The 22,626-nt window shown below is 42.5% G+C and overlaps 1 protein-coding gene across 23 annotated transcripts in view; it reads left to right on the forward strand.

Moving 5' to 3' along the window:
* ptprt (protein tyrosine phosphatase receptor type T) overlaps window positions 1-22,626 on the forward strand; it is a 326,972-nt gene that overhangs the window by 281,408 nt on the left and 22,938 nt on the right. For 13 of the 23 annotated variants that reach the window (XM_077013789.1, XM_077013772.1, XM_077013781.1 and 10 more), the window contains 7 exons: window positions 8,383-8,468; window positions 10,902-10,938; window positions 11,171-11,268; window positions 11,834-11,950; window positions 13,640-13,794; window positions 15,467-15,602; window positions 20,286-20,435. In XM_077013789.1, the coding sequence (XP_076869904.1) occupies window positions 8,383-8,468; window positions 10,902-10,938; window positions 11,171-11,268; window positions 11,834-11,950; window positions 13,640-13,794; window positions 15,467-15,602; window positions 20,286-20,435 (779 nt within the window). The remainder of the gene's footprint in view (window positions 1-8,382; window positions 8,469-10,901; window positions 10,939-11,170; window positions 11,269-11,833; window positions 11,951-13,639; window positions 13,795-15,466; window positions 15,603-20,285; window positions 20,436-22,626) is intronic. The other 10 variants (XM_077013776.1, XM_077013786.1, XM_077013787.1 and 7 more) reach the window with 2 other exon arrangements.

Below are 22,626 nucleotides of genomic sequence, written 5' to 3' on the forward strand. Positions count from 1 at the left end.
TGTGTGTGTGTGTGTGTGTGTGTGTGTGTGTGTGTGTGTGTGCATGTGCACACAAACATACACACAGACACGAATACTGATGCATTCTGTGATTACCTCTGACAATTTATAACAGAGAGGTAAAATGGGGAGAGGTTTCGATTAGAGGCACCTGTCCCATCATGATACTTCCTGCAGTACGTTAGAGCAGGCCATGTCAAGCATAAATCTCCCATATGGTCATCTATAATTCAGAAGACAGCATACCCAAAATAAACAGTGTTATTGGCAAACATTTACATATCACAGAGATGGGAAGGTGGGGGAGAGAGAGAGGAAATTGAACACACAGCAGTTCTACTCACGCTAACTATCCAAAACAAATCTCTCTCTCTCTCTCCCTCCTTCTGCCTCTGTTCTTCACAGTCTGTCATTTTTCATACCATGCCTAGAATGGTCCCTTGTAAGTTTATTTTGCAATTAGGCGTTAGTGTATGGGGGGAGTGGGTGGGGGGGGCTTCAGTCTGTTATCTCTGAGAGGACAGCGGCAGGGAGCGGATGACAAAGCCCTCTTGATTGGCTGAGAGACGCTCGGACAGATGTACGTTGCTCAGTTTGTTTAGGTTTGATTGCTGAGCGTGGATGCCAGTCTGCACGCACCGCTGGCAGTGGAATGATAGCAGCACAGAGACTGGAACATGTTGTGACCACGGACCAGAGTGTTGGAGGGCAGGAGAAAAAAACTGATGAAAGAAATTGAGAATCCAAGAATGTTTAGCAGAGTAGCAGAGAGCAAAGCAAAGATCATGGTTTATCCTTCTCTCATCCTCTCATCCTCTCATCCTCTGTGCTGTCATTTGTTTGTCATTTGTTCCATGTGCACACATAGTCATGTGTGCAGCTGTTCCATATGCAGATAGTCACGTGTGCAGCTGTTCCATGTGCACACATAGTCACGTGTGCAGCTGTTCCATGTGCACACATAGTCACGTGTGCAGCTGTTCCATGTGCACACATAGTCACGTGTGCAGCTGTTCCATGTGCACACATAGTCACGTGTGCAGCTGTTCCATGTGCACATAGTCACGTGTGCAGCTGTTCCATGTGCACACATAGTCACGTGTGCAGCTGTTCCATGTGCACACATAGTCACGTGTGCAGCTGTTCCATGTGCACATAGTCACGTGTGCAGCTGTTCCATGTGCACATAGTCACGTGTGCAGCTGTTCCATGTGCACACATAGTCACGTGTGCAGCTGTTCCATGTGCACACATAGTCACGTGTGCAGCTGTTCCATATGCAGATAGTCACGTGTGCAGCTGTTCCATGTGCACACATAGTCACGTGTGCAGCTGTTCCATGTGCACACATAGTCACGTGTGCAGCTGTTCCATGTGCACACATAGTCACGTGTGCAGCTGTTCCATGTGCACACATAGTCACGTGTGCAGCTGTTCCATGTGCACACATAGTCACGTGTGCAGCTGTTCCATGTGCACACATAGTCACGTGTGCAGCTGTTCCATGTGCACACATAGTCACGTGTGCAGCTGTTTATAAACCCCTTAGCTGAGCAGCAGCGTCCGCCCCACAGTTGTATCAGCTTTGCTTTCCTTTACTGAAGCAGCTGAGGTAATTAACAGCACATGACGCAATTTTCCTCCAAGTGATACCAATAGCCCTGAAATGTTCATTGATCACCATAGAATACAAACCAGCTCCCACTGGGAAATCAATACACCTTAGTTCATTCTCCTAACTGCCAATCTTTCTGCCATATTAGCATATTCTTAGTCTGACACATGTGAGGTCAAAGTAAGACTGTTCATCTTCATTAGGTAGAGCTTAGAGCTTGAGCTTTTGAAGTGTATCTGCCTTTTTCAGGTGTGTGTGCATGTGCGTGTGGTGCTTGTATAAGCTGCTTCTCTCTGCAAGCACTAACTGACATCAATTCCCCTCACGTAATTTCAGAATCTTCAGAGGTTCCCCTGAAGTTAATAAGAAAAAAAATCTCCCAGTGACGTATTGACCAAAGCTTGACGATTAGCATTCTGACTCCATGCTATGCAACCTGTGTTTTCTTCCTTTACTACTCTTAGCCAAGTGTTGTATCTTAACACCATAAAATAAGAGTTTGTTTCACAAATACAAATGAGTGAAAAAATTGAACATCAACCACATTCAATCTAAACACTAGAATTTATCATCTATATTCTTATACAATTCTTACACTATTCATCTTATGTATTTACATGGCATAGTCTAGCTGTAGTGAGACCTAAACCTCATGCCTGTATCCCATAATGTTTCATTATGGAACCGTGTGGAGTGAACCACAGGCTTTGGTTCACAGTAGTGGAATACACCTCATCATTCATTCATTTTATTCATTTCATTCAGTCACTTCATTAATTCAAGAGAAAGTGTTCTACCATGTGCTCTCCCTTCTTTGGAATAGGTGGGCTCAAATGAAGAAAATGAAGACTGTACATGAATATATGATGTACTGGACCACTGAGCATACAGTTTCCATATGCAACACAGATGATAAGATGGGCTTTCTCCCATACACAGCAGAGCAGTAGCAGCTCACCCTGTGTGGAAACAAAGCTGAAGTGATGTGTGATGATAGGCAGCGTGACATGCAGAGCACTGCAGTCTAAAGAACAGAACTGCAACTCAAAATGAGTAAAATCTAAAAAGTGGTCGTGTTGTTTATTAGGAATTTGTGGTACATACTGCGTGAATGTGGCTAAACCAATCTGGTGGCTAGTTTTCTGTTGCTGAGGTAGCTCATGGCAGGCCCCCACAGGGACAATCATTGTGTTCTGTGTTCTGGATCTTTATGGGACAGATTTTATTATAGTCCTAGCATGGTGATTAATCTGGTCAGTATAATAGTGGTTGAGTTCCTGAGTTCTCATAGTTGTCAATATAGTCTTGACTGTGTCGAGTTGCAGTTATTTCAGTTCTGTTATGAGACATTGGTGAGTGATCTATGGCAGTTTGAACACCTTACCAGCACAGATGTGGCTATCAGTGTCATGCATGACATGGCAAATGGTTTATCTGATACACTGTGGGCCGGGCTGACCCACAGGACCCTCTTGTGTCACAAAACTACTTTTACTTCAACTAGTTTTTTTGGGTGCACTGCAGATGAACTCCCAGAGACTAATCCCATTCAGATTAAAACGAGACTCATAGAAACAGAAGAATCTCGAGGTTCAAACACTTCTGGTTTGAAGAGCCATGCTGCCCCTCTCAGGTAGTCATTAGGGACAAAATGGCTAATCTTCAAGCGGATGGAACAGGATTAAACTGGATTAACTCCCGACATTCTTCTCTTTCGTGCAACAAACAGTATGCACCAGCACTTGGTGAATCTGACAGCACCTTTCCCACCAAGCTGAGATTTAATAAGCTATTTAGGTGTAAAATGCATGGCAAGTCGCTGACAGTGTGGTGTAACTGTTTATTAGGTCAGTAAGAAGGCCATGGGCTGTGTACAGTGATGTCAGTAACGCGTTACACTCTAATCTTACCACATTTTTGGTAACGAGTAATATAACACGCTACTATTTCCAGTCCAGTAATCAGAATAAAGTTACTTATCCACGTAACTGTGCGTTACTATTTTTACTTTCCCTAGTAAAAAAAAAATATATATATATATATATATATATATATTTGTTTTCTTCTTGGCTCAGTTCTACTTTTGCGTCTGACCGTAGTGCTCGACTCCGCACGCTGCACGCGACCCTGTGAGAGCGCGAGCGAGTTTTACAAGTCATTCTTTGCAGTGTCCTCCCGTAACGATATGTGGTAGTATAAAGAAACACCCCTCAAAAACAGGGGAAGGAACATTTACCTGATGAATTTTAATGTTTCTTTGTGTTCCACGTTTGAAAAGTGCTGGAATTTAAACTAACGTAGCCTACTTTAAAATGCTTGAAATTGTAATGGTATTTCGTTTCATAACAATTAGCTGTCGGATTGAACAGTTCGCTTGTATTACATTTACAAATAAATTTACAAATAATACCATGCAGCTACACAAACGTAAAGTCAGGAGATACTGTAGCGACTACTACTCCTCACGGCGAATTCACTAACGGACAGACACGTGGCCACTCAAGGTGTCTTAGCCCTTTACGTGGCACTGGGGGGCGGAGCCTGCGCGCGCCAGGGTTGCGTTATCAATAAAGTTTCCCTCCTCGGGATTTTTGGATTAGTTTCTGTCTCGGTTACCGAACCTGCTTCAATACATTGTTACTGTTAAAAATGCACTTCCAATAAAGTGAGTATTGGAAAAATTTATTTTGCTGCTGAATGTAACTACTAAAGTAACTTGTAATCTAACGTAGTTACTTTTAAAATCAAGTCATCAGTAACGTAACTAAGTTACTTTTAAAAGGAGTAATCAGTAATCAGACTACTTTTTCAAGGTAACTAAGCCATCACTGGCTGTGTAGCAGTGATTAATCGGCTGGGGGGCTTTTTAAAATGGCTTCATGGCTGAGTATGTCCTCTTTTTATGATAATGTTTCATTACAGCATTATAAAAAAAAAAAATAGATGCTGGATGCTATTAGAAACACATTGTGGCGTTTAAAGTTCAGAGCTTCTTTCGTTTCAGGTATCCATCCATCCAGGAATCTACATCCTGTTTCATTGGTTAATTTTTTGTCACTGATACTTATCAGTCACTCGGCTTTTCTCTGCATATTTATGTCACGTCATCATTTGTCTGATCCTTATGACATGATCCTGGTGCAACCACTTCAAATCCAACATGCCTCAGGAATATTAAAACCCTCTCTGAGGTCAAAGGGCCTTTTTTCTGCTTAAGCATGTTTGTCTGTAAACATACTTACTTAGCATTTTACCCATATACTTCATATCCAAATGTTCAGAACAATCTCAGCCCTCATCCTGAGGTTACATTTGACTGTTTTTGCATAAATATGCAATATGATCCTAAAGCTGAAAATATGAGGTCCAATTTTCAAGTGCTTCTCATATCTCAAAACCTTTACTAGATGAACTATACTGACGTTTGAAATGAGTTGGCAAAGGTGTTGGCTTGGTGAAATATTTAAATTAACTTGTATAGAAATGTGTAAAAATAATGCATAAAAATAGTCCCTCAGACCACACATTTATGCAATAAGTGATTGTAAAAACTGAGATAAAATGTGACTGATCAATGATTTTTTTTATTACATATCAAGCTTCATGTAGTATAAAAATGCCAAGATTCATATGTGCAAGCGGGAAAAAAATTACAGCAACATTAAAAACAAACAAAAACAGGACAGAACAGTGTTCAGCATGGCCAAAACATATCCACTCATCTATACTATATTATTCTATACTATACTTTCACGTACAAATGTACAAACATTTACTAATGGACAGATAACTGGTCATGTAATAAATGACACATAAGTCTCCCAATCACATGAGGGGAGGGGCATGTGAAACAGAAACGTACAAATGATTTTAAACCTCTATTCATTGGTTCATAACTCCTGCTATGGACAAAATTTAAAGGGCCAGTCTTCAGTTTCAAGAAATGTTTTGAGCCATGTTGCTACGACGACTTTGCGTAGAGATATTACTAAAAGCAGAGATTCAAATGTGGCTCTACGTTACCTGACCAAACTGCTGGCTGAAGACAGGCTATTCTCACTGGTTTTAAATCTCTCACTCTTCCTAGATTATACTGCTTCCTTTAGATCAGGGATATCAGGATGGGGCCAAAGTGAGGCCACAGCACTGCCAAACCAGATTCACCTCAACAGTTTGCCATTCAAGTGCCATTAATTAGTTTTAGCAGATAAGACGTGGTGAGACTCTTAAGCCTGGTTTCAGTGGCGCAAAAAGGGGGTATGCAGCCAAATCGATGCCAGAAAATTATTTGCCGAGTTGGTGGGGGGTGGGGGTGGAGTGTGGGGGGCGCTGATAGTATGTTTGCATACACCTCAGAAAGTATGTAGTTGCAACCCTGACTGGTTAATACTTTCGCGAGTGACTGTAGTGCGTGACTCCGCCCACCTCGCGCGACCCTGCGCAATCGGTGGAGGTGTTTATACTTTTGCGAGCGTCACTGCAGTGTTCTCCGAAACATATGTGGTAGAAACACCCCTCAAAACAGGGAAATGAACATTTATTTACTTGGCCAATTTTAATGTTGCTTTGTGTTTCAGTGTGTTTCAGGTTTGAAAGTTCTGGAATGTAGGCTAAAGTACTTTAAAATGCTTGAAATTGTAACTACTTAGTTTCACAACAAATATCTGTCTGACTGAACAGTTCTCTTGTATTACGTTAACAAATACGAGCCTCTTGTAATTCCAGGACGAAACATGAAAGAACGTGAAGACGTTAACGTTGGGCGTTTTGAAAATAAACAACCATTAAATAATGTGATAAAAAGCGAATTATTTCGAATCATTTCGAGTATATGTATAAATATTTAACTTTATTAAGTTTAACATGCTGGGAAATATTGAAATGGACCTTGAAAGTGACGTACAAGTGCTTGAATTCCACCTTATAAAGGTGTATGAACCCTGCAAACGTGACTTTGTTCATTGCGCTGAGGCGCGGCGCGCGCGAAGTTACAAAATTCGAGAGGTGCACGACCTCGTGAACCGACAGCGCGTGAGGCCCTCGCACACGGGCAGAGTCACTGCGATTACGTCATTTTTGCCGCGCGGACCCTCGCGACGCGTCAAGTATAAACCAGGCTTAAGCTGTGCAGTGCTGGAACATCTGGGAATGGATTAGAAGCCTTTGGGTAGTGGATGTGTAACTGAAACCCTGGAGATTCACCACCCTCGTGGGTTCATGTCCAACATACCTGGATGTAATATTCAGATATTAAAAGTCCTTGATTAGTACTAAAAGTACTAATGTCCTTGATTAACTGGATCATTGATGCTAGAGTTGCAGCATTAGGCTTGCAGTAGAAAAGATGGCCAGGAGTTGAGCACCTGTGCTGTAGAGGGTGCATGAGTGTGCCCACGGGCTTCCTCATGGAGGACGATCACATCAGCGAGGCTGGGCTCAGCTCCAGGACCTTCACTGTGAGGAGGAGCCATGGTGTGTGCTTTGCTGCGACAGCCAGCTTCCACTGTGTTTAATTACTTGTGTCTCTTCCATTTCCTCTTTCCATCTCTCTTTTCTCCATTCACTCACTCTTCCCTTTCACAGCACCAAGGACAGCAGACAGATGAGAATCTATACAAGTTCATCACAGTGAACTGAGAGAGACAGAGAGAGAGGTTCAGAGAGATGTCTCAAATCAAGGGCAGTGGTGTTGTGTTTTGAAGAGGAAAAATAGCAGTGTGTTTATGTGTTTGTGAGGCATCTGTGTGTGTGTGTGTGTGTGTGTGTGTGGTGTGTGTGGTGTGTGTGTGTGTGTGTGTGTGTGTGTGTGTGTGTGGCAGAAGCTAGGGTGTAATAGGACAGTGAGTTGACGTGCCTCGACACCCCATTTGCATTCTTGCCGTGATCAAAGTGAACCGCCACGCTTGTGTGCGGAGCAAGTGTCAGACCTCTCCTTCTACCCAACCTCTCATCACTCCTTCCCTCTCTCCTCTCTCCTCTCTCCTTCTCCCTGCCCTCTCCTGAAGAGCTTCTATAATTACCAGAATGAGACGCAACACCCTGGGGGGCTGGAGAGAACTCCAGGTGCCTCATGCTAATGGTTGGCGTGCCAAATGTGCTTTCGTTAAGTGAAGATGACTGCTACCAGTTCAACCACTTATCTACTAGAGGTTCATTCCGGTGTTCTGCCGTTGGTGATGATTGCTTGTGGCAAGATGGTTGGGGAGGAGGGCCCATCTCCTGTCCTTATTCCGTATCTCATCTCACAAAGCATCCCACTAGTCCAGTACTGATCAGGGATCAGATTTATTTTGCACTCTACTAAAGATGTCATGTATTAAAAAGCCCAACTGAACCAGGATCTGAAACCTTTCTACCAGGCCTACTCAAAAATTACAGCACCACTCAACTCTTCCAGAAACACAGCATTCTAAAGATTGATGCCTTTTAGGTAACAAAAACACTTCAGCAAATTTCATTTGGTCCAGTCTGATGTATACTTGTTTTCCGTGTTTTCCAGACCAAAGGATTATGTTATATACTGCAAATCTTTATCTCCAGCTATGCTCCAGTTTTTCTGAAGAACATAGATTCCAGATAACATGTTCATAGTTTTTCGGTTCATCGGTTTTTAGGGAATGCATACAAAGACACAAACTTGAATCTTCCCTCGTTCTCTAAGAGCTGTGCTCCTTGACACATGGTTCTTCTGTTTCCTTGGTTTATCAATGTGTGTTGTCCTGTAAAGTGTAAGTGTAACTTTAGACTGGGTCTTCTGGGAATATTTGACCCCACAGATGATCACACGCGGGTGAGGCTGCAACTGCTGGATGGAGACCCCCACTCAGACTACATCAACGCCAACTACATAGATGTGAGTATCTTATGTCCAGAATAATATGTCTGTAGCTCAAATTCTAATCTTGTGTCATCTGTATTACATACACAATATAATTTTGAGACATAGCACATTAAGTATAAGTGTATAAGTACAATTGAGTGGACAGAAGTATTTCATTCAAATGCTTCTTAAATGTGAAAATACTGCCATTTAGAATGCAACTTATTTACATGTACTTCCTGCACTAAACTATATAAGAGAGGAGAGTGTTTGTAGTCAGTTGTGTTTCACCACTTCATTTACCATACTTTCAGTGCACAGCAGGATACACACACAAGTCAAGTCAAACTATAACAAAAGAGAGTTTAATGAAAACAAAAGTAAAAGACGATAATTCACAACACACATACCAAACCCACAGCAAATACACAGACGTGAAAAAGAGGATCACACTGTGTTTACAAAAGGAGTCACAAAGGCAACAAACAAAGTCACCGCAGTTACACTAACTGATGAAGGTGGGAAGAAACAGTGGGATATTTATACACACACATGCTGATAGGGAACGCATCTGGGAACATCACTAACAAGTATGGGCGTAGCAACGTGGGAACAGGGAAACAAAGAGCGCACAGAGACACGGCAACACGCGGGTAGACAAACAAAATGGCTGTGTGGGAGAGGGAGCAGAGGTGGGGTGACTGTGTAGTCCAATTACAAGGTAGCGCTTTTAAAGGTATACTTTTGCTAGGAATTCCCTCAAAAGTGCAGCAAAATAAAATGAGCATGTACTGCATCTAAAGTTAATAAGTTAATAAGGCCTAACATTCATATTACCAGCTTTAGTGGAAGATGTGCATTACTGCAGCAAATTAGTAACTTTATATTGTTGTATTTTAAATGGAGCACAGTGGGAACATTGGACCCATGAGCTGCATTTTTAACACTGAGATACTTCCACAGGAGAACTCCACACGGTCTCACTCTGCTGATTGGTCCTCTCTCACTTTGGCACCTCCTCCTATTGAGCCTCTGCACCTGTTTCATAGAGAGGCCTCGTTAGTTTGTATCTCCACTTGCTGAAGTCTTGCGAGTTCTTATTTCCAACTGAATGTGTTTCCTTTGTATTCTCTGTGCTTCAGTTATTGACCCACGTGCCCTGATTTGGTTTTTGAATATGAGTTTGTCTCCACTTCCTCTGTCTGGCTGTTTTTTTACAATTTTTTTAAATCCAAGTCCCTTTATTGATTGTGAATCTTGGATTAGTTTAAATAAGCTCCCTCTCATGATGCCAACTGGCCACAGCTTCAGCACCAGGTCCAGTGCTGCCTTAACAGGTTGGCGTGCACTACCAAGTTGTCTGGTATTTCTAGGAGAGGCTAATGAAAACCGTTTTAGTCACTATTTACATAAACTTCATTGACGTGCTTAGTTTTCTTATGTGTTGAAGTTTGCCCTCATGTGAAGTCGAATTAGCCTAAAGTCATGCTGTCACACATTAGTGTCCCCATGCATTTCTTTTGTAAATGTATGGAGTAGTGGACGAGCTGGGGTTGTATGGCTGTCAGATAAGAGCTCATGTTTGCATAGTGGTGTAATATTGTTTGTAATGGATGTTAAAATCTAAGTAAACTTGGGGACTCCAGAAAAAAACACATGCTCACAAGTTGTACACAAACAGAAACCTTTCAATTACAACAGGATGGTTTGACCACCTCAGGCAGTTTTTGGTAATTTACCAGTTCTGTGCTGATTTTTTTAGACAGAGACAGACACACACACTTTCTCTCCCCTTTATTTTCTCTTTCTCTCTCTTTCTGACTCACATACATGTCAGCACATGCGTTTGTGCAGCACTGGGTTGGGCTTTGTTCTCTCCTCACGATCACAACTTGATTTTCATTCAGTAGTCACCTGCAGGTCTGCAAATCGTTCCCACTAATGCACTATATCCACTATTCTGTATTTCCTCTGCATAAAACTGTTCCACCCCATGATTTAACCACTACATGACACTTTGAACATGATTGTGGCTCATTGTGGTTTATAATAATCACTATCGATATCACTGTGGAGGCAAATCGGTGTGATTTTATTGCACTTGGTTTGCTATAGATGTAAGAGTGGCTTCCATCACTGGATCTATAAACATGTTACCCGGTGTCATTCCCACAAATAAAACAATTACAGGATCTATTTCATGGTGGGGAGGTTTCAATCGTAATATTGACCAGTGTGTTCAAAGCTCTCAAGATGTATAAGGCTGTCACGTACGAGTGATTATTAATGTGTTTCTCACTAGCCAAAACACACAGGAGTGTCATAACCTTTAGAAGAGACAGTGATGGTTTCAAACAGTTACGTACAAAATGGATGTGCATGTTTGATTGTTTAGGTAACTGGGATCATTCTCTTCTCAGTGCATAGTCAGCGTGGCTAATTTGGTTTCTTTCTTTTATCTTGTAGGGTTATCACAGGCCAAGACATTACATCGCTACACAAGGTAATTAAAACAAGTATAACAGGAGCACAAAATAACTTGTAACTATTCTTACGCAAGGAGAATCGATTTGATGGCAGCATTCAGTTCTGTATCACGCCACAGAAGCAGTGTGCACGCTGAAGACTGAAGCCATGACAAAATTGTTAAGCTTTCCATCTAATTGATCGTGGGCGTTTGAAGGATAGAGATTGCTTGATATGGTACTAAATGTGTCCCTTCTCTCCTCCCATAGGCCCCATGCAGGAGACGGTGAGGGATTTCTGGAGGATGATTTGGCAAGAGAACTCTGCCAGCATTGTCATGGTAACCAACCTGGTGGAAGTGGGCAGGGTATGTTTTTCAGAGATACATACACTTAAAATGTAAATCTTAACATATACATATATGCATGCCCAAGGACAATAGCAGATAATATAAAGAATATTTTGCATTTAACCATTATTAAGTTAAACTCTAGTAATTGACTCTTTCAGAAGCAGTTTCTTATTTGCTGTGTAAATGAGACACTGTTCCCAGCTTGAGCTGTCGGCCGTGACGGTGTGCATAAAAGCCCAGTGTAGCCAGCAGACCTCACACACTGTGTGTTAATTCAGAGATAACAGTGTTTCTGACAGGTGGGCCAGTCATTCAGCCCAAAGCTTTGTGTTTCCAAATGTCATCAGCATTTGCTTATTTGATAACATTTGTCTCTAAAAATGAGTGTAGTCAGTGTTGTGAAGGTACTAAAATATTGCAAAGATTTTGTTGGCTTATTTTTTTTATTTAATGAAAGTGTAATGAAAATGTACTGAAAGTGGTTGTACTACATATAGTAAAATAGCAAAAAACAAAACAGGGCAAGTGCATCGGCCTCATTAATGGCAGGTCTTCCACCTGTGTGTGTGTTTCTACACAGGTAAAGTGCGTGCGGTACTGGCCTGATGAGACCGAGGTATACGGAGACATCAAAGTGGCCCTGATGGAGACAGAACCTCTCGCCGAATACGTCATACGCACCTTCACTGTTCAAAAGGTGCAGCCCGTTCAGCCCTGTGGTGCTTTCATCTCCCCGTCCCTGTACTGACCTCTGCCTTCATATCATTTGGCAACTGCCTAGCAGTGCGTCTGCTATCCCACACGAAGCTACACGTGAATCTCGATCTTCAAGTGGCAACTCTGGCGACAGCTCGACGTCAGCCCGGGACTCTCTGGGTTTTTTTTTTTTTGCAATGAAGGCAAAACACGAGCAAACTCGCATGGCCGCAGGTGACGGCGGGTGGCGTTTCATTTTTGAACGCTGTAATCTGCGCCGAACAGATGTAGAAGGCGAGGGGAGCTTTGATAGATGGAGAAATTAGTCTTTCGGAAGCTTTTAGAAGCAGTAAGCCTTGAGTGGGAAACAGCACGCCGTCAGCAAGTTGCACAAAGCACTCAATCCATCTGTCTCGTGAGGCGGCTGTCTTCTTAAACATCTCTGCTCTTCATCTGCGGTGCGGGGGCGGGGTTGGGGAGAGATGAAATGAGCTTCGTTCTTCTCCAGTCCTTCTCTTGCTGCATGTCTGCTGGGCGCTTGGCTCTTTTATTTGGTACGTTTTAAATTTCAAATGTGCAGCACATCGTGCTGGTTTTAATTGTAGGCTATAGAGGGAGAATGAATTTTGATGGGTGATATTAGTAAAGGGCCTAAGAGAAATGAGCTAACTGCTGCAGTCTGTGTGTTCCTGTGTGTGTACATGCATACATGTCCGTGTGTGTGTGATTCTCATCCTAATGCTATATGATATAACCCACAGTCTTCAGGTGCTTAGGAGACTTTTGTGTGTGTGCTTCTGTAGAACCTCTTACTTCAAAAAACATATACACACATGTGCGCATACACACACACAAACACACACACACACACACGCAGAGTGTATTATAAGCCAATATGTGTGTCCGCACTTAGTGGCATTAGCACCTCCAGGCATGGATTACACTCTGCCTAGGCCCAAATCATAATTAAAAGCTTAACTTAGCATTAATGCGGAGGAGTGGAGGTGCAAGGTGGAAGATCACACTTTTAGAGGCCGGCGTATGTGCTGAGAGCTCTCACCACACACACAACCACACTGCACCCTCAAGTGCACCCACTGGTGGCAGGTGGTTAGCACCAAAGGGCTGTCAGATCAGATCCTGCACGGGAGTAAAACAAACAGGCAGACAGTGCAAATCTTCAACAGTTCATTTAAGGGCGTGGAGGGCACATATGGAACAGAGAGCAAGCATCATTGGTGGGCACCTTGGAGGTCTGGGGTCCCAGGGCTGTGTGAGAGGACGTGTCCCGCGGCCCAGGGCTGTGTGAGAGGACGTGTCCCGCGGCCCAGGGCTGTGTGAGAGGACGTGTCCCCCGGCCCAGGGCTGTGTGAGAGGACGTGTCCCGCGGCCCAGGGCTGTGTGAGAGGACGTGTCCCGCGGCCCAGGGCTGTGTGAGAGGACGTGTCCCGCTGCCCAGGGCTGTGTGAGAGGACGTGTCCCGCGGCCCAGGGCTGTGTGAGAGGACGTGTCCCGCGGCCCAGGGCTGTGTGAGAGGACGTGTAAGTGCTGCTGCTGCGTTACCTCAAAAGGTGTTAAGGCAACAGTTCTCGATTTATTTTACACGTCATCCCAAATTTCCATTCCACCAGTGTTGAGTCCGGCTGCTACTGTGGTGTGATAAACTAACATTCACACTTCCCTCTCGTAGAAAGGGCATCACGAGATCAGAGAGATCCGACAGTTCCACTTCACCAGCTGGCCCGATCACGGCGTGCCCTGCTACGCTACCGGCCTGCTTGGCTTCGTCCGCCAAGTCAAGTTCCTGAATCCTCCAGACGCCGGGCCCATCGTGGTCCACTGCAGGTACTGCTCCTTCCATCCTTCTCTCCTCAACGTGTCTCTCCACTTGTCTCCAGTTTGCTGATGTCTATGAGGACTTGAGGAGTCCAGTGTCCCAGTGAACCGTCCTCAACCCGCTCTTAAATGTGAAACATAAAATGAAACTATGGCAACAGGAGACCAGTGCTTGTGATGTGGTTGGCCTTCAGCTCCCCTTAACTGGGATTTGCAGATATATCTGTGCTTTCACATTTGAAGCTGAGCTGGATACTCGGTATGAGCCCAAACATACATACAACTGAAACGAAACATTAGGATGGACAACAGAATGCAAAAGCTACATACACACACACACACACACACACACACACACACACACACACACACACACACACACACACACAGTAATACAGTTGGACATTCTAAAGCATGCACCCCTCCACGTCCTTGTATACACAATAAGCATACATGCAGACCAATACGGTTCAACACATGCTGGGCGTAATTGTGTAGACCGCATTTTGAATGAGAGGCGACACCAGTAGGCCATTAAATGACAGAGTGCAATTTTGTGTCTAGCCTCAGAATCGTGAAACAAAGCAGATGTGACAAAGACATGTTCAGAGTGGATTAGCTCAAGAGCCAAGAACACCCACTTCTCCCTGGGGGAGGGGCTGGGAGAGAAAGGGGCGATAAAGGGGAATAGCAACAGAGGAAGGCAAAGGAGTTAGACAAAGATCTCATTAACATTTACAGCCACGTTTTATCACATTCAACTGCTTTCATGTCAAGTTCTGATGTGTAGTGACAAAAGACATTGATCTGAATTGCAGTGCGCAGAGCTTATATGTAAGGGTTATAGAGCTTTATAAGCATGATATTAGCGGTCCAGAGTGGCAGGAGAGGACATGTGAGAGATGAAGCAGTTGATGAGACAGGCAGAAAAGAATGTACAAGACATGATAGGATCATGGAGAACGAGGTAGTCTTGGTGAGGAGCTCTGGCCAGCATGAAGCAATCTGGAGAAGAAATGTCTAATTTCTTCGAGTTCTCCTTTGCTAACTTTTTCTTTCTCTTCACCTCTCTCTCTCTCTCCCTCTCATTCACAACTCACATCATTAATCACCTCAAGTGACAGGCAATCTGTGGTGTGGGTGTGGGCGTGTGCACACGTGCCAGTGTGCATGGACAAAGTCCAGACTGACTGATGGCTTGTCTGCCCACTGTCTCCATACACACTAGGCAGCCGTGTGTGTGTGTGTGTGTGTGTGTGTATGTGTGTGTGTGTGTGTGTGTGTGTGTGTGTGTGTGTGTGCTTCCTTCATATCTAACATCAGGGTCAGGGCAAGAAGACACAACCTCACCCCTGTAGACCTGAGCTGTGTGTGTGTGTGTGTGTGTGTGTGTGTGTGTGTGTGTGTGTGTGTGTGTGCGTGTGCGTGTGTGCGTGTGCGTGTGTGTGTGTGTTGTGGAGCCTCTGGGTATTACTGGTTTAGAATTTTCGCACAGCCAGGGTTCGATTCTGTCGACTGCTACCCAGTCTCTTTTAAACCTCAAATGTAAAGGAACTCTCACTGCACAAATAGAAAGTGTTTAAATTTTCAGACAGTGAGCTTCTCCTTGGGTAAAACCAAGCCTTAAATTTATGCCTCAAAGTTCAAAATTCTCTCATCTCGTTCTCTCTCTCTCTCCCAGTGCTGGAGCTGGTAGAAGCGGTTGTTTCATAGCGGTGGACATCATGTTGGACATGGCGGAGAACGAGGGAGTGGTGGACATCTTTAACTGCATCAGAGAGCTGCGCGCTCAGCGTGTCAATATGGTGCAGACTGAGGTGAGAGATCTTCAACCACACAGCCACTTCACTGGTTTCTGATTGGCCCTTTACTTTCTAGAATCTTTCCGCCTAGTGTAGTCAATTGTTTCTGTCAGCTCACTCACTCACTCACTCACTCACTCACTCACTCACTCACTCACTCACTCACTCCCACTTGTGACTCAAGACTGTGTGTGTGTGTGTGTGTGTGTGTGTGTGTGCTCCACATTTGTCAAATCACATTTTTTTCACCCATGTCACCCTTTCATTGCCTCCTTTCCTCCCATCCTCTTTTCCTCTGTTTCCAGTTTTCTCTCTTAGTCACCCTCTCCAATTTCCCTCAGTGGAGTCACGCCTACAGTAAGTGCTTCAGCCTGGGCAGATGACATTAGTGCAAGCTTTGTATAAATTAAATTGAATTGAAGAAATTGAATTGCATGGCCATTATCATGTAGCCTGCGGGTTCTAACCTATCCTCTACCGCACAAATGATCCCTGCTGCAGAATATGAACTATGTGGAAGTGAAGCGTGTGGGTGCTTTCTGGGGTGAGATTAGATTTTGGCAGGTTCATTTCCTAATCTGGGAACATTTGCTTCCCACCAGAATCTGGAATTCTCAGCATTTTCAAATAGATGCTTTAAATGTAATGGGTTCTCAAAAGATCGCCCTCTGGTGGTGAAGAGCAAATACATCAGTATCAATCAGCAGTTATCTTTTAAATTTTAATATTTCACATGTGTAGGCTAAGCCCAATATCATTCTAAGGAGATAGCAATTCATTATTGCCAGCTCCCTTTTATCTGGAAGTGCATATATATATATATATATATATATATATATATATATATATATATATATATATATATATATATACACTTGCTCTACACCAGGGGTGCCCATAGTTTTCAGCTTGCGAGCTACTTATAAGATGACCCAGTCAGAAAGATCTACCGGGGGTGGCGGCGAACGTAATTTGTTGAGCGGGGGGGGGGTTTGGGGGGGGGGGGGGGGGCGAACGTAATATGTTGGGGGGGGGGGGTGGCGAACGTAATTTGTTGAGTGGATTGCAGATTGGCTACCGTGAATGTCAATCAAAATACAACCGTCAGTGCAGATGTGCGATTCATCTAATACTATTTTATGTGACGCGATCTACGCACATTCCTTCGCGATCGACCGGTCGATCGCGATCGACGTAATAAGCACCCCTGCTCTACACACTCACTCACTCCCACTTGTGACTACTACGAGATGAGAGAATGTAAGTCATGTAAGTCACACATATATATATGTGTATGTGTGTGTGTGTGTTTTTCTGGTTTTACAATCTGTTGTACATTTGATATGAATATGCTTGTTTTTGCCGACCCAAAAGCTACGATTAAAGTAAATGAAAATGAAGGAAAATGCCTTATGGGTGTAACTATTAACTGGAAGATACTGGCGTGTCCTATATCTATGCTAAAATGAGACGAAAGCTGGATCTGAAATGTAAATGTATCACGCTACCTTGGTCAGAGATGTTAGTCCTATAGTGAGTATGAATGACCAGCGAACCAGACTGGCATCACAGCGCCATGATGAATGAAGGCACCTTACTCGAGAGTCTCCCAGGTTCGGGTGTCTGTCCACTGGTGCCGGTAGGAATACGCGGTATTTTGAGGTCCAAAGTGAACCCACACGTACTTCCCGAGGTTGTACCAAGCACTCACAGTGACCCAGCTTTTCGGGAAAGTTGAGCGACGATTTATGAGCGGGTCCGTTCTGGACCGCTGTATCCTTGGTTGAGTAACCCAGGCCTTCGTGGACCTAGACAGGTGGGCCCAGTCTTTATGCACTACTGTAGAATTTGTATTATTTCTTCAGAAGACAGAACTAATACTAACTCTACAAACGAACACAGGAGGCAAGATAACTTTGCGACACACGTTAGAACAAATTACGTGAGTTTAAATGAATTCACGGCTAAACAGATGTTAGGATTTACTTAATATACTTATATTAGTTCTTGGATTCAATTGAGATTTACATTTTCATATAAATCCATGCACATTTCTTGAAGCGATGTTTCGGCTTCTTTCCAACTCTAACATTTTACTAGGTTACTGAGTTTTAGTAGTGATCCTAGGGTTACTAGGTTACTGAGTTTTAGTATTGATCCTAGGGTTACTAGGTTACTGAGTTTTAGTATTGATCCTAGGGTTACTAGGTTACTGAGTTTTAGTATTGATCCTAGGGTTACTAGGTTACTGAGTTTTAGTATTGATCCTAGGGTTACTAGGTTACTGAGTTTTAGTATTGATCCTAGGGTTACTAGGTTACTGAGTTTTAGTATTGATCCTAGGGTGATGCGAGAATGGAGGGACTAACTGTCATGAATATTCAAAGTAATTTCCCTCCAGTTGGAAACAAAAGAAAGCAGCAACTAAGACACAGAAGCATGGCCAAGAGAGAAAATGTCATATCAACAGACATAGAAAAGTGTATACACTTCCTGCAGGTGCATCATTTAGGGATAATGAAGAATTGGTTTGTCAGGATATATTAGTTAAGGCATTTCAGTAGTATTCACACTACTAAAGCCATCTATGATTTAACAAGCTTCCTTAACTCACCATACTGGAGCTGAGGAGATAATCAACTTAGTAATAATAGCCAGATTAATACATGTACATTACACTAATAAGAATAAAAGAGATGTGATATTAGTCTCATAAGTGAATAACATGGTAAACAGGGGAAATATGATCAATAATATAAATGCATTAATATATGCAGTTCACATAATCATTTCAATAATAATGAGACAGGATTTAATCTTTATGTTCAAACATCCGTCCTGTTAGCACAGTGTAGAATTATCTAGTTATGTTCCAGAAACTGGATACTGTTAGTTCCATGATCTGATAATCCTGTATTCTTTAGCTATAATTTATCCTATTCTTTATTAAAATAATTCAAAGTTTGGTGTCTTTGGAATGGTCTTGAAGAGCTGCTTCCCCTAAATGGGTTAGAATCCAGCACCCATCCCAGAATATAGAGTTAGAGGAGTTGTGGTAAATTTTGGCATTCTTGGATATAGGTCTGTTTTCAAATTCCAAAGGCGATGTCTTATTTTAATGTAAGAAGCTGAACTGTGAGGAAGACATGTAGGTTGAATTGACTAGACGTTCATCTAATCTGCATGTTCATCTAATATGAGGCATAACATGTACTGCATTTGTAAGATAGCAATTGAAGAGATTAGAATAAAACAAGCTCTGGTCATAATGGGGGCTGCGTAGCCTTAATCCAATGGTAATCCACAGTACTAAACAACACAATGCAATTAATCTTTTAAAAGGTTTTTCTTGTCTTCCATTTCTCCAAAGGAGCTCACTGTGGGTTATGTTGTAATGGACAAGACAGGTCAGCTCCACGCATATTTGGTTAGGACAGGATCAAACGCCTACAATTAACATTCAGACTGTACACTCACAGGCACTGTGGTATTAAAGTGCAGTTAATTCCTGATAGCCCAGGTTGATGCAATGGGTCCTCTCCTTTTTACAGTGACTATTGCAGCACATTGTAGCACAGGGGCCCATTGGCACAGTTCCAACCTCAGTTATAGAATACTGAGGATAAATACAAAGCTTCAATCAGCTATGCCAGAAATTATGAGCCTAAGAAGTATAATTTATGCATCATTTTTCAGGTGAACTGTAGGCTTAATACTGTATATTTACAGTATAGCGTATTTAGTTTATGATGACCTATAACGTTTTACAGCAGTCGTCCTAATAGAGTTCCAGGAGCATCAGTGAGCATGTTCATGAATTATTCATGTTATCTGGTCTAAAGATTGTAATGAGCTAACCTTTTAAAATCAGGGAGGTGTCATTTCAGCACTCCGAGCTGAGCCAGATTTATTCATGAAATAAATTCCCAGTCCATGAAATCTCCCAAGATATGGTATGAATTTTGCTAGTATGATTCCGTTTTTTTAATGCAGAAAATGAGTGCTTAAAATCTTTTAAAGGGAGGAGATTTATTTTGTAGAAGCTTTATAGAGCAGTGAACATAGTATGTATGTGTATAACTTCTTTGAACTGAAACGGTGTGCTTATTTATGTGTTTACTTATTGAGCGTGTGACTTTGCGAGTGTAAATAATGCCGTCTAATGCCTGTAAAATATTTTATTTTGTGATTTAGTATTGCATAATTTACTACCAAAAGGAAAGCAGATGCATTAGTGAATCTACAGCTAGTGTCATGGGTGAGAATGACAAGGCGGGTGCAGAAGTGGTGTCTCATGTGACTGGGGTTTGTGTCTCATTTGACTGGGGTTTGTGTCTCATGTGACTGGGGTTTGTGTCTCATGTGACTGGGTTTTGTGTCTCATGTGACTGGGGTTTGTGTCTCATGTGACTGGGGTTTATGTCTCATGTGACTGGGGTTTGTGTCTCATGTGACTGGGGTTTGTGTCTCATGTGACTGGGGTTTGTGTCACATGTGACTGGGGTTTGTGTCTCATGTGACTGGGGTTTGTGTCTCATGTGACTGGGGTTTGTGTCTCATGTGACTGGGGTTTGTGTCTCATGTGACTGGGGTTTGTGTCTCATGTGACTGGGGTTTGTGTCTCATGTGACTGGGGTTTATGTCTCATGTGACTGGGGTTTGTGTCTCATGTGACTGGGGTTTGTGTCTCACCGGCAGGAGCAGTATGTGTTTGTGCACGATGCCATCCTGGAGTCGTGCTTGTGTGGCAACACGGCCATCCCTGTGTGCGAGTTCAGAGCCATCTACTACAAAATCAGCAGACTGGACCCCCAGACCAACTCCAGCCAGATCAAAGATGAGTTTCAGGTAAAACACTTATTCCTACACACTCTTGGGAGAGGTTTTATCAAAGTCAATTTCAAATTTATTTATATAGCGCTTTTTACAACACATGTTGTCACAAAACAGCTTTACAATTGCGTGGGTCCAGATCCCTAATGACTATTGGACAAATAGTCCAAATGTAGTTCTATAGTTATAGTTATAATTCCAGGCAGAGTAGTCACAGTCCCTTCAGTGCAGATGGTGAGTCTCAGGTAGGAGCTAGCATCAGCACGTCCTCTTGTGGCAATGGCACATCCAACCCCGGCATCAGCACATCCACTGGCAACCCAGATCATCTCCTCGGTGCTTGTATGGAATTGTCTTTGGTAGAAGCATTCAACCAAGATATAAAATACAGGTTGAGTATGTGAACATCAATTTAAACTACCATCGATTTAAACACATACATAGTTCACGTGCCAGTGATTAGTATGTGGCACTGGCAGGCTTATCTATAGCAGCATAACTAAAGGGAGGGACCTGGAGGTGACCACAGTCATGAGGGCTCACTGAGACTTTACTAGAATGATCATATGACATGGCTGGATGACATAATCAACATCTCAGATCACCAGAAGACTCAATTACTGGGGGCCCCCGAGCTCCACACCTTCACATGTAGAATATGAAGGCTGAAGGCTTGGTATAATAGGGTCTTAAGTTTAGATTTAAAGATTGGAACTGTGTCAGAATCTCGGATGGATTAGAGCTGGAAGACTGATCTATAACTGAGGGGCTTTAACTGAGAAAGCTCTGCCTCCAGCTATAGTCTTACTAATTTTTGGAACTAAGAGAAATCCAGCATTTTGGGAGTGCAGAAGGCGATATGGGTTATAATATGTAATGAATTGACTCAGATATTGTGGAGCAAAACCATTTAGCGACTTATAGGTCAACAGAAGAATTTTAAAATCAATTTGATATTTAACTGGAAGCCAGTGTTTTGTGAGAGTTTTAAACCTCACAAAATGAAACACCAAAGTCATTGCACAACAGAGCTACTCCAAGACTAAAAGACTACATCTGAAATACTCGATATCAGGGATGGGAGGATAACTTTTAATATTTGTTCTGTTCTGTTAATCCAAAGGATTACTACTATAGAAATGTAATCTGATTATGACCCATTACTTTTAGATTCAAGGTCTTTATTTAAAAACATTAATTACAAAGCAACAATTTTTTAATGCAAATTACCTCATAGAACTGGATTGTAATTCACTCAGTCACACACTCCCTCACTCACTCATGGTTAGCAAAAAGTAAATTCTGCACAAGGTAGAGAAGTACACCCGGGACACTATAGTACAGTGGTGCATTGAATCAATGACACTATAGTACAGTGGTGCATTGAATCAATGACACTATAGTACAGTGGTGCATTGAATCAATGACACTATCTGTGTTACTTGTGTAATAAAATAAAACAAATGGAAAAAATGGCATTTGAAAAGCTGAAGCCAAAATATGTTAACATATTTATTTTCTCAATAATTATTATATTAGTAGTTGTCCTGTATAATATTGAAAATAATAATATATTTGTAAAACATTGTAGCAATACCAAAATAATCTAAACATAACTGAGTAGTTACTTTTTTGTACTCTTATTTTGTCACAGAGTTACATGTATTCCATTATTTCCTAGCTTAGCTGGGCAGGCACAGGGCAGTCTGAACTTGCTTTCTTTTTCATCATGTCAGTGCGAGTCAATAATGGACACTTAGATTGGAAAACGTCTTCAAGGCCGTTTTTTCATCCCATCAGAGGCAACTCAGATTCGTAAATGCACCATAGAAGTCATCAAAGCCTTCAGAAAGACGACTTTGTTTTGGGCAGTGTGGCCTTGGCCACCGTCTACCTTCACAGAATTCGACTGCTCATTGAAATTCTAAAGAGCAAGATGTCAACCAAACTGCATTTTGAGGATTCCTGTACTTCGGATGTGCTGTTACGTCTTACAACCTAATGAAGCTGCTACGTTGTGTCATTGTGAATTTGGGGAAGGATCTCCTGTGTATCGATGAACTGTAGAATTGATGGCTTGCAAGGATGGTGTGTGCAGATGAAGTGGGTGACTACCAGCGCCATGAGTGAGATATCAGTCAAAAGGGCTTTTTAACAAGCCACTGGCAAGCTGCTAGTGCCTCATAAAACCTGAGAACAGAGCAAT

Source organism: Brachyhypopomus gauderio, chromosome 8 (assembly GCF_052324685.1).
Source record: "Brachyhypopomus gauderio isolate BG-103 chromosome 8, BGAUD_0.2, whole genome shotgun sequence".
NCBI classification, from domain to species: Eukaryota; Metazoa; Chordata; class Actinopteri; order Gymnotiformes; family Hypopomidae; genus Brachyhypopomus; species Brachyhypopomus gauderio.